Here is a 12,654-nt window from a genome sequence, read left to right on the forward strand (position 1 = left end):
CCCAGGCATCTTATCCAGGTTTCTCATAACCGGGATACAAGCCTTTTCAGGTTATTGTAAACGGGAAGATGTTTATATTTGTCAACTCAAAAACAGAATACTTGAGTATCCTGAATAATAACGGGACACTGGTGTGCATGTCAACGTAGTTAATGTCTCAGGGATAAATGTGAGCCACACTGGTTGTGAAAAAGATCTGTCTGTGAAAAAGATCTGTGAAAAGACCTGATGTCATTGTTCAAAAGACCAGTTAGTGAAACATTTTTTTAACGAATTGAGCTCCCATTGAATATTTACATTCAATAATGGAAAATACACTTTGCTAGTGGAAGCACTTTGTCAGAATGATAACAAGTGAATGGACAACCTCATTTGAGCACTGTGAGCTCTCAGCCATACCAAATGGTTAATTGAACATAGAAAATGCTAGTTATCTCAGGAGCATCCTTGACATAAGGCTTTTTACAACACCAACAGCAAAGCACCGATTCTCATTTAAAGACAATCAGGGGATTCAAACATACATCCTTTTATTTGTTTTAATACAGTTGACACTTTTAAGCTGTCAGTTGCAACCTTCAATTAACATAATTCAAAGTGGTGTGGAAAAGAAAAACAGAGTTCACAGCATAGTGTACTGTGTTGGTCCGGTCGTCCGACAATGACTAACCCTAATCACCAGTAGTGTAGTAGAGGATAAATGCACGTAAATGCTTTTATATTTTGCACGAGTGTTTACCCATCTTCTGCAGGTTTAGGGACCATTACTTTACTCACTGCAAACGATGACCACCTATTATTATCATTTTTTACCACTACATCAGTGAGATAAATAAAATCACCACATGGCCCGCTGTATTCCAGACATCTGGTTGTGGTCCGCCAGGTGACGGAAGACTATGCGACTGAGACGCCACCTGCGCTTGACGCCACGCGGCCGTGAGGTCATCACACATCTATTCCGGATTCGTACTGGGCAGCTGTCACGTGGTAGCGCGGCGATTTCTTTATCGGCAACATCCTGCAAGGATAGTTATTTGTCATGTAAAACAGTGGAGGCTTAATATTCATCAAATATAAGCTACTCAAACAAGTTGTAGTTACCATTAATGAAATTATAATTGATGTTATCATAGGACATCCCCGCCCCAGTAGTTTCAATGTCACGTGCACAAGTACAGTGAAATGCCTTTCTTGCAAGCTCTAAACCCCACAACGCAGTAATCAATATCAGTGTGGCACTAAAAGCAACATAAGGGGGGTCGGGGAATAAGAACATGATCTGTGCTTTCGAGATGTTGACGATGAGTACGACGTGTCTTTTCTCATTAACGACAGCTCTGCTAGCGTTAATGTCAAAATACATTCTTTACTCACCAAATATGGAGTTTTACTGGGCAATGATCTGCATTTACTCCCTTTACGGCCAGTATGTACATCCAAAAATTTACAAGCAACTAAAAAAAATGCCACTTTGGCACCTACAATGTACGGAGCTGTTGTAGACTTACGACCTGTGCATGGCCGTAATGAGTGATTAAAAAATAGAATTTTTGTTGCTGTCTAATGGGAGTTTGAATTAAAACTTCCTAGGCGTTAGAGAAGCCATCTCATTCTCATCGTCGGCATCTCTAACGCACAGATACTGGGGCAAGAACATCCCAACAAACTATTTAACAAAACACAAAATACTGAACATTACAACCACAGAAAAGATAGTTGAAGCACAATATGCATAAGTGTGGGCTACCTGAAGCTCCTTGGGGAGAACAGTGTTCTTCCTTAGTGCATTGATCCGTAGTCTTTCATCTGCATAGTCAAAGGCCATCTGCCTTCTCTTCACGTCGCGTAGCATTCTCCAGTCAACATAGTACCCTCTGACTTGCTCCACCACACTCCAGCAGCTTCTCAGAGTCTGGAACACAGACATGAAGTTGAGAAACCATACACAGATGATAGCATACAGGAGATCTACCAAGAGTTACAAAAATAGATCGAAGCCAGTAGTCACTTGGAAAGTGGAAAGCATCAGAGCATAGAGGCCATGGTGATCCTGTTAAATTACTAGAGTGGCTTTGTCATAAACCCTCAAAGTTCCAAAATGGGGTGAATATGGCAGCCATATTGGTCAGGGAGAAATCCAAACCAGTCTAATTGGAAATAATGGCAGTAGAAGCATGACCCTGATTTTACTTGTGCAGGAAAATAAAATGTGATATTAGAAATTGTGTAATAGAATTAGTCAGTTGACTAAATGTATGGAATCACTCCTCAAACTGTATTGCCTAGTGCAGATAAAGTCATTATTTTACATGATCGTATCACAGCACTGGCAAACTATGGTTGACCAACTCCCTGACCTTGATCCCATCATAAGAAGGTTCATATCCATTCTAGTATTCTAATTCTATTATGGTAGAGGCAAATAACTTGTTGCTGTAGCGCGATGGACCAGAGCTAGGCTTTCGTTAGCATACTAGCTAGCAATCCCGTCTTCTGCTCCTCTTTCAGGCTATAAAGTCCACAACTGAAATGTACCCTTGATGAAATCCTTAACAATAATTCAAACGACGTCATACCTGTTTAGGTGTACAAAAGGAGGAGTGAAAAACATTTAACCCCGCAAGTGCAGTCCTACAGGCCGCCGCCATCTTGACAATTGCGTCTTCTTCTGTAATGCTCAAAATGTTGATGTGCACAATACTACCACCTTGCGACAAGGCGGGAGTTGGCCTGCATGTAGTTTTTACTGGGTTGTCACCATTACAGCCACAAAGTAAAATGGTCTATATCGCAACAATTTATGAAAACAATTTTTTTTGTCTTAATTTAAGGCTAGGGTTAGGCATCAGGTTAGCAGTGTGGTTAAGTCAGGGTTAAGGTTAGTGTTAGATTTAAAATCAGGTTTTGAGAGAAATTGTAGAAATAGGCAGAGTTTAGCCATAATGATATTGTAACTAGTGACGACTATTACACTGTGTGAACTCATTCAGGTCAGGTGCAATGCAAATGCAATAAACACAAAATAAATTGAATAACAATAATAAATACAATTAAATGATGCTTTAATGACTTGATCGAGAAGGGAAAAAGTGAGAGATTCCCTGCAGACACCCATTTTCACCTAAGGATGGCAGTATTTGTTCAGTGATGAAGTGATTTGATATCTGAGTCTGAATAATGTTTGGATTTAATCACATTCACATCAAATTGGTTGAGGGCAGTCCTTAATCATTTATAAAACAATACAAGTGAATTCTTTCACAATTTTCCACCAGACCATCATCGTATGTAGCTGCTTGAAGATGCGTTCCTGGATAAATACTAACACTTAATAAACTGCTAATGTGTTCACAATAAAGATACACAATATGGAGCTAAGTTGGAATTTTGAATACAGTTCAACTCATCAAATTCACATTATACACTATGTTATAATGTGAGATACCCTCCCTCGGCCGGCTCTAGGCATAAGTGACATAAGAGGTTGCTTAGGACCCCTGGCCGATAGGGGACCCACAACAACAAAAACATGAAAATTATATATACATATAAATATATATATATATACATACAGTACCAGTCAAAAGTTTGGACACACCTACTTATTCAAGGGTTTTTCTTTATTTGTACTATTTTCCACGTTGTAGAATAGTGAAAACATCAAAACTATGAAATAACACATATAACACAAATAACGCATATGGAATCATGTAGTAACCCGAAAAGTGTTGAACAAATCAAAATTAATTTTAGATTATTCAAAGTAGCCACCCTTTGCCTTGATGACAGATTTGCACACTCTTGGCATTCTCTCAACCAGCTTCAGCTGGAATCCTTTTCCAACAGTCCTGATGGTGTTCCCACATATGCTTTTCCTTCACTCTGCAGTCCAACTCATCTCAAACCATCTCAATTGGGTTGAGATCGGGTGATTGTGGAGGCCAGATCATCTGATGCAGCACTCCATCACTCTCTTTCTTGGTCAAATAGCCCTTACACAGCCTGGAGGTGTGTAGGGTCATTGTCCTGTTGAAAAACAAATAATAGTCCCACTTAGCGCAAACCAGATGGGATGGCGTATCGCTGCAGAATGCTGTGATAGTCATGTTGGTTAAGTGTGCCTTGAATTCTAAATAAATCACTGACAGTGTCACCAGAAAAGCACCCCCACACCATCACACCTCCTCCTCGCTTTATGGTGGGAACCACACATGCAGAGATCATCCGTTAACCTACTCTGCGACTCACAGATGACACGTGGTTGGAACCAAAAATCTCAAATTTGGACTCATCAGACCAAACAACAGATTTCCACCAGTCTAATGTCCATTGCTCGTGTTTCTTGGCCCAAGCAACATCTTTCTGAGGTTGGTAGCTCAAATGAACTTATCCTCTTCAGCCGAGGTAACTCTGGGTCTTCCTTTCCTGTGGCGGTCCTCATGAGAGACAGTTTTATCAAAGTGCTTGATGGTTATTGCGACTGCACTTGAAGAAACCTGACATTTTCCGCATTGACTGACCTTCATGTTTTAAAGTAATGATGGATTCTTTGCTTATTTGAGCTGTTTTTTTCCATAATATGGTCTTTCTCTTTTACCAAATAGGGCTATCTTCTGCATAACACCTCTACCTTGTCACAACACAACTGTGCCTTTGAACGGGGTATGGTAGTAGGTGCCAGGCGCACTGGTTGGAGTGTGTCAAGAACTGCAACGCTGCTGGGTTTTTCACACTCAACAGTTTCCTGTGTGTATCAAGAATGGTCCATCACCCAAAGGTCATCCAGCCAAGTTGACACCACTGTGGGAAGCATTGGAGTCAACATGGGCCAGCATCTCTGTGGAACGCTTTCATCACCTTGTAGAGTCCATGCCCAACAAATTGAGGCTGTTCTGAGGGAAAAAAAGGGGTTTAACTCAATATTTGAGCAATATGAGATGGAAGGAAATTCCATGCAATAAGGGCTCTATATAATAATGTATGCTTTCTTGAATTTGCTCTGGATTTGGGGACTGTGAAAAGACCCCTGGTGGCATGTCTGGTGGGATACGTGTGTGTGTCAGAGCTGTGTGTAAGTTGACTATGCAAACAATTTGGGATTTTCAACACATTAATGTTTCTTATAAAAATATGTGACACAGTCATTTTCTCCTCAACTCTTAGCCAAGAGAGACTGGCATGCATATTATTTATATCATCCCTCTGATTACATTTAAGAGCAAAACGTGCCACTCTGTTCTGGGCCAGCTGCAGCTACATGACTGGACAATAATCAAGATTAGACAAAACTAGAGCCTGCAGAACATGCTTTTTGGAGAGCGGTTTCAAAAAAGCAGAGCATCTCTTTATTACGGCTAGACCTCTCCCTATCTTTACAACCATTGAATCTATATGTTTTGACCATGACAGTTTACAATCTAAGGTAATGCTAAGTAATTTAGTCTCCTCAACTTGTTCAACAGCCACACAATTCATTTCCAGATTCAGCTGAGGTCTAGCACTTAAGGAATGATTTGTACCAAATACAATGCTCTTCATTTTAGAGATGTTCAGGACCAGTTTATTACTGGCCACCCATTCCAAAACAGACTGCAACTATTTGCAGTGACTTCATTAGCTGTGGTTGCTGATGCGTATATGGTTGAATCATCAGCATACATGAACACACATGCTTTGTTTAATGCCAGTGGCAGGTCATTGGTAAAAATAGAAAAGAGTTGAGGGCCTAGAGAGCTGCCCTGCGGTACACCATACTTTACATGTTTCACATTAGAGAAGCTTCCATTAAAGAAAACCCTTTGAGTTCTGTTAGATAGATAGCTCTGAATCCACAATATGGCAGAGGTTGAAAAGCCAGAGCACACGTTTTTTCAACAACAGGTTATGGTCAATAATATCAAAGGCTGCACTGAAATCTAAATCTCAGTACAGTTCCCACAATCTTCTTATTATCAATTTATTTTAGCCAATCATCAGTCATTTATGTCAGTGTTGTTGAGTTCCTTTCTCTATAAGCATGCTGAAAGTCTTTGTTTACAGAGAAATAGCATTGTATTTGGTCAAACACAATATTTTCCAACAGTTTGCTGAGAGCTGGCAGCAAGCATATAGGGCTGTTGTTAGAACCAGTAAAGGTTGCTTTACCACTCTTGGGTAGCGGAATTACTTTGGCTTCCCTCCATGCCTGAGGACAAAGACTTTCCTCTAGGCTCAAATTAAAAATATGACACATAGGAGTGGCTATAGAGTCAGCTACCATCCTCAGTAGCTTTCCATCTAAGTTGTCAATGTCAGGAGGTTTGTCATTATTGATCGATTACTATTTTTCCACCTCTCCAGCACTAACTTTACAATATTCAAACATGCAATGCTTTTCTTTCATTATTTCTTTTTTTATGCATGAATACAATTGCTCACTGTTCATTGTTAGCATTTTCTTCCAAAGTTTGCCCACTTTGCCAATGAAATAATAATTAAAATAATCGGCAACATCAAATGGTTTTGTGATGAATAAGCCATCTGATTCGATGAAAGAATTTGTTGAATTTGTCTTTCTGACAATAATTTAATTTAAAGTACTCCAAAGTTTTTTTATATCATTGATCTTGGCTTCATAATAAAGTGTCTTCTTCTTTTTGTTGAGTTTAGTCACATCATTTCTCAATGTGCAGTAAGTAAGCCAGTCAGATGTGCAGCCAGACTAATTAGCCACTCCTTTTGCCCCATCTCTTTCAACCATACCGTTTTTCAATTGCTCATCAATCAATGGAGCCTTAACAGTTCTAACAGTCAGTTTCTTAACAGGTGCATGTTTATCAATAATTGGAAGAAGCAACTTCATAAATTCATCAAGTGCAGCGTCTGGATGCTCCTCATTAATCACATCAGACCAACAAATATTTTTAACATCATCTACATGAGAGTCTTAGCAAAATCTTAGCAAAAATACACTATTTTAGGCCCAGTTTTTGGAACTTTGGCTTTCCTGGATATACCCACTATACTATACTATGTGATCACTGCATCCAATGGATACAACTTTAGAAAAAAGTTATATAGCATTAGTAAAAATGTGATCTATACATGTGGATGATCTTGTTCCTGTAGTGTTTGTAAACACCTTGGTAGGTTGATTAATAACTTGAACCAGATTACAGGCACTGGTTACAGTAAGAAACTTCCTCTTGAGTGGACAGATTGATGAAACCAGTCAATATTCAGGTCCCCAAGAAAGTAGACCTCTCTGTTTACATCACATACACTATCAAGCATTTCATACATTATTTAGATACTGACTGTTAGCACTTGGTGGCCAATATCAACACGCCAAAAGAAAAGTCTTTAGAAGTGCCAAGTGAACCTGCAACCACGACACTTCAATAACACTTGACATAAGATTTTCTCTAAACATTCCAGGGATATGGCTCTGAAAATATACAGATATACCTCCCCCATGAGCATTTCTGTCTCTTCTATAGATGTTATATCCTTGTACTGCTTCTGATGTATCATCAAATGAATTATCTATGTGAGTCTCAGAAATGGCTAATATATGAATATTATCTGGTGTTAGCAAGTTACTGATTTCATGAACCTTATTTCTAAGGCTACAAATATTAATGGACTATTTTCAGGCCTTTCCTGGGTAGTTTATCAGAAATACACATAATACTGAAAAGAGCAAACAAAGCAAGAAAAAAAATATATCTCCCAACTGTCTCCTGATTCTGCCTCTTCCTGTCCTCATCCTGTTAGTGGTTCTCTCCTCTTCCTTCAGATGAAATCCTGTGTCTACTGATGTCCGATTGCCCAACAACCTGCGCACTCAACCCGACCCCAACCCCTCCTCCCTCCTAGGTCTGACCACTGGCTGCTTTCTCTCCAACTTCGACTGCCAGTCGTACTCCTCCTCAAGAAACAAACACTTCTCAAACAGGTATCATTTCTTTCTTTTTGCTCTGAGACACCTACTGTATCCCTTCCCCAGACCTGGACCCACCTGATGTCCTCTAGGGGTTCTGTCATGCTCTGAGACACCTACCACCTCTTTTCTCTATCCCACACGCCAGAACTGAGATTTTAAAATATCAGACCCTACTTCTCCCAAGACTGTCCCCATCTCATATTATGTACTTTACTTGTCATAAATACTCCTGTTTTCTCAACTAAATTGTATTTTATTGTTTGTGTTGATGTTTGCCTATACTCATGTATTTCAGTCTGTAACTGCCATGCGGGTATATACAATAAAATCAACAAGTTCATGACACACCTCTTCCACAAAACATTGCCAGGTTGTTTTTTTACACAGGTTGTTCATTTAATGAATTGTTGTAAATCCCTGTTGGTATTCGTGAGTTTGACATTATTCAACTGTCTGTTGTGTCCTGCATTATATTCAACTACAAGTGTACTGCTGTATTACTGAGCTATGCCTATGCCATGTGGTGGAGTAGGGGAGGTAGGGAAACATAATCATAAAAGGACTAATAGCAAGACAAGACAAGGGAAGGGAAGCTCAAAATCAAAATATGCCAGCCAGAGAAGCCAGTGTATGAATTGAACTGATTTGCACATGAATGAAGTGTTAATGGGAGCTCACTTTGTGATCTGCAAGGTAAGTTAATGCACAGTTGTCTTTGCTAATTTGAAAACTAAGTACAGTTTTTAATGTTGTTTAAATGTTTAGGTACCCAAAAGTAATTCAAAGCAATGATTTCATCTTAACCAGCAAAATTGTCGCAGAAATTAGCTTTGTTTTCATAGCTGGTCTGAAAATATTGTCATTTTGGCTGTAATGATCTCAACGCATTAGCTCATCACACCGTTGATATAGCGAAGTGCGATAATAGCTTCTCGAATCCCATAGTGACTGGACACTTTTTGTCAGGGGGACACTATTTGACATGACAGACCCCCATTTAATTTCTTTGGCACTCTCACTAAGGTATCATATTAACATGGCATAAGTGGAACCGGACGGTGGATCGTCGCTGGGGGCTCCGGACTGTAGTTCATTGCCAGAGGAACCGGACTGTAGATCGTTGCCGAAGGAACCAGACTGTAGATCGTCGCCGGGGACTCCGGACCGTGGATCGTCGCCGGAGGCTCCAGACCGTGGATCGTCGCAGGAGGCTCCGGACCGTGGATCGTCGCCGGAGGCTCTGGACTGCCGACCGTTGCCAGAGGCTCCGGACTTCCGACCGTCGCCTTAGGCTCCGGACCAGGGATCGTCACTGCAGGCTTTGTGCCATGGATCATCACTGGAGGCTTCGGCCATGGATCATCACTGGAGGCTTCGGGCCATGGATCATCACTGGAGGCTTTGTGCCATGGATCATCACTGCAGGCTTCGTAGAGCTGGCACAGGATGCACCGGGCTGGAGAGACGCACTGGAGGCCTGGTGCGTGGAGCCGGGCACAGGATATACTGGGCAGTGGAGACGCACCGGAGGTCTGGAGTGCAGAGCTGGCACAACCCGTCCTGGCTGGGTGCTCACTTTAGCCCGGCAAGTGCGGGGCGCTGGCACAGGACGCACTGGGCTGTGAAGGCGCACTGGAGGCATAGTGCGCAGAGCCGGCGCAGGATATACTGGGCCGTGGAGGAGGACTGGATGTCTGGAGCGTAGAGCTGGCACAACACGTCCTGGCTGGATGCTCACCCTAGCCCGGCAACTGCGGAGCACTTGCACAGCACGCACTGGGCTGTGAAGGCGCACCGGAGACACCAAAAAACAACAAAATACAAACAAACGTAAAGTTCTGCAGGCTCCACAGCAACTATGCAAAAACAAGATCCCACAAACTAGGGTGGAAAACAGGCTCCCTAAGTATGATTCCCAATCAGAGAAAACGATAGACAGCTGCCTCTGATTGGGAACCATACCCGGCCATCAAAGAAATAGAAAACTAGAATGCCCACCCAAATCACACCTTGACCTAACCAAATAGAGAAACAAAAAGGCTCTCTGAGGTCAGGGCGTAACAATAAGCCATGGCAAAATGTGTAGAATAGCAGGAATTTAGCTGTAAAACTGAAATATTTTCTCCGCCCCATGGCAAAATGTGTAGAATTGCAGGAAACAAACTCTAAAATGTATTTTGTCCCCTCGGCCATCAAATGGGAGGGCAATAAAAAGTTTTACCTGCAAGGTGGGAGGGGCGTCCCCCAATTTCTTTTCACTTAGGCCCCCTAAAAGTACCCTGCCTCACCCACACACTTTCAGACAATATGTGTTTCCCTTGTTTCAGATGGTTGTAGTATTTTTAAAAGACCTGATGTAAAATGCAGCACAATTCACTCCCATCTACTACGTCACTCCACATCGACTTAATCAGTGTCAGAGCCAGCTCTCTAGTTCAACACAAATACCTTCCTCAAGAAGTGCTTAGACATTCTTTCCACTGATATCGAACAAAGCAGACTGATTTAGGTGTAAACAAAATGCAAACTTTCAGGATCGAAGGGTAAAACATGGTGTTTAAACCACACTGTTTAGGTTTCTATGTCCTCCTGACAATAGGGCAGTGTAACAGCTGGTGGGGAAGTCAGAAGCCTACACACCTTTGCATTAATAAGGATTCAGTAGAATATAGAATATATTAAAGTCGTCTATCAAACCAGTAATCAAATAGGACCTATCATCCTGTGATTGAAAATGTATCATTAGGACTAAACAATGAAATGTCCATCTACCTGAGTCAACACATAAAGTGTATTCGGCTGCAGAGGACAAACCACACAGAGTCACCCTGCAGGTAGAATGTTGCTAGCACACAGTTTTTACATACTGGAACTCTACCCTCTTTGGTGCTGCTATGCAGTGACATCACTGAGCAAAATGCAGCTGTGTGATAAGCAGTCAACAAAGGGTTAATAATAAATACAATAATATATTAATAATATATTTCCCCCCACAGAAAAGTGTATGGAGTACTAGAAACTGAACACTATACATCATGTTGCATTATCGACAGTGTGATGGGGATGTCAGTTTGGGCTAACCAAACAATAAGGGCATACTATTCCATCCTGTAGTACTAATTATAATACGCTTTCGTAAGCATAAGCATTTTGTTAAATGGAAAACAACTGGATAGTCTAATAATGCCTAATGCCTGCATACTGTGCCCATAGTGGTGGTAATAATTCATTTAGCTTGAGTGTATTACAATCACCTCCTTCATATGGCTTGTTATAATCCCATAATTATCACCATTGCAGAGAATCTGTAACAGGCGTACCTGAATATGAAAGAATGTAGCAATGACACATATCTTTATTTCTACCCCACAGTTAAACAAATTACCCTTAGATTCTGCAGGATGTCGTCAAGGTTGTACTAGGGATGGAGGCAGACTTCAGACCTGGCTACTGTACTTTGCAAATTCAAGAGGCCCATTATTTACATCCAAATGTCCCTGAAAGACTGCCAAATGAAAGGAACAGTGCAGGCCTATTTTTAGGTTTGAATCAATCATTGACAAAGCAATCATACATAAACTGTGAAAGTAATCTAACAACGTGTCCACCTACTTTAACATCCACTGACAGACCAACATGACATAAATTCAGACCAACCATTTAATGGCAGAGCCAATGTAGGTGTTTCAAATGAGGGTGTTCAATAGCCATTTATACCACATGTGCATTTTTCCTAAGGTTATGCACTGTCTGCCTTGGGGGCAGTTGACTTCAGAACCTTTGGAATGTGCAGCATTGCCCTGGAGAGGCTGTGTCAATCAGGAGTCCTGAGACTATATCTCCCTCTGTCATTACTCAGGGGTTCCAAAGAGAAGTCTCTCGCCATCTCCATTTCCTCAACTTAATAGTCATTATGGACCATATGCTATATCTCTTATAGATAACTATCCGATCAAACATAATGTAGTGCAGTTGTTGTCAACTATGATCGAGAGGAGACATCATGTGTTCTGGAACTTTTGTTGGGCTAAGTAAAAGGGTGTAGTTCTGTTCAGATTAATCCAAATTTCTAAGAGGGGTTACATTATAGTCATGCTTTGTGTAGGAGCCTATGTTATACGCTTTCATTGTTAAATTGACACATTTTCAATTTGTTTGATATGTTGAATCATTTGTTTGACACTTCATGTATAGCCATTAGACGAAGGATGTTTTGTCCTCCTCATATTATGACTGTTTTTGGCATTAACAAGGATATAAAGACAGCAGTGAGCTGCAAGCTCACAGCCAAGCATCACAATAAAACCCAGGCTACTCCATTTCCCATTGTAACTGTTCATCCCATCAAAACACAGAGAACAAAGACACTTTCATTTGATTTGATCCAAAATGCCAAACAAAATGATAAGGGGAACATTACGTTTCTGAATAGTTTCAGAGCAGCGTCTGTTAACTCACTTAGGGTGGGACCACCAGGACCAAAGTGAGATCCTTAAAGCTCAAGTAAGAAACTTTCGACCAGTACCAGTCAAAAATGTGGACACACCTGCTCATTAAAAGGTTTTTCTTTATTTTCACTATTTTCTACATCAATCTATGAAATAACACATGGAATCATGTAGTAACCAAAAAAAGTGTTAAACAAATCCAAATATATTTTATATTTGAGATTCTTCAAAGTAGACACCCTTTGTCTTGATGACAGCTTTACACACTCTGATGATAAT

At 40.8% G+C, this 12,654-nt stretch overlaps 1 protein-coding gene across 1 annotated transcript; it reads right to left on the reverse strand.

Moving 5' to 3' along the window:
- Positions 1–513: 513 nt before the first annotated feature.
- On the reverse strand, positions 514–2,695 carry mrps14 (mitochondrial ribosomal protein S14). Its single transcript, XM_024391641.2, has 3 exons — positions 2,580–2,695; positions 1,751–1,915; positions 514–1,021 (listed from the first exon to the last, which is right to left on the reverse strand). Exons 1-3 carry the CDS (start codon positions 2,649–2,651, stop codon positions 839–841), a joined length of 420 nt encoding a protein of 139 aa, XP_024247409.1. The 5' UTR covers positions 2,652–2,695; the 3' UTR covers positions 514–838.
- Positions 2,696–12,654: the final 9,959 nt, after the last annotated feature.

The sequence above is a fragment of the Oncorhynchus tshawytscha genome, linkage group LG28, assembly GCF_018296145.1.
Source record: "Oncorhynchus tshawytscha isolate Ot180627B linkage group LG28, Otsh_v2.0, whole genome shotgun sequence".
Taxonomy (NCBI): domain Eukaryota; kingdom Metazoa; phylum Chordata; class Actinopteri; order Salmoniformes; family Salmonidae; genus Oncorhynchus; species Oncorhynchus tshawytscha.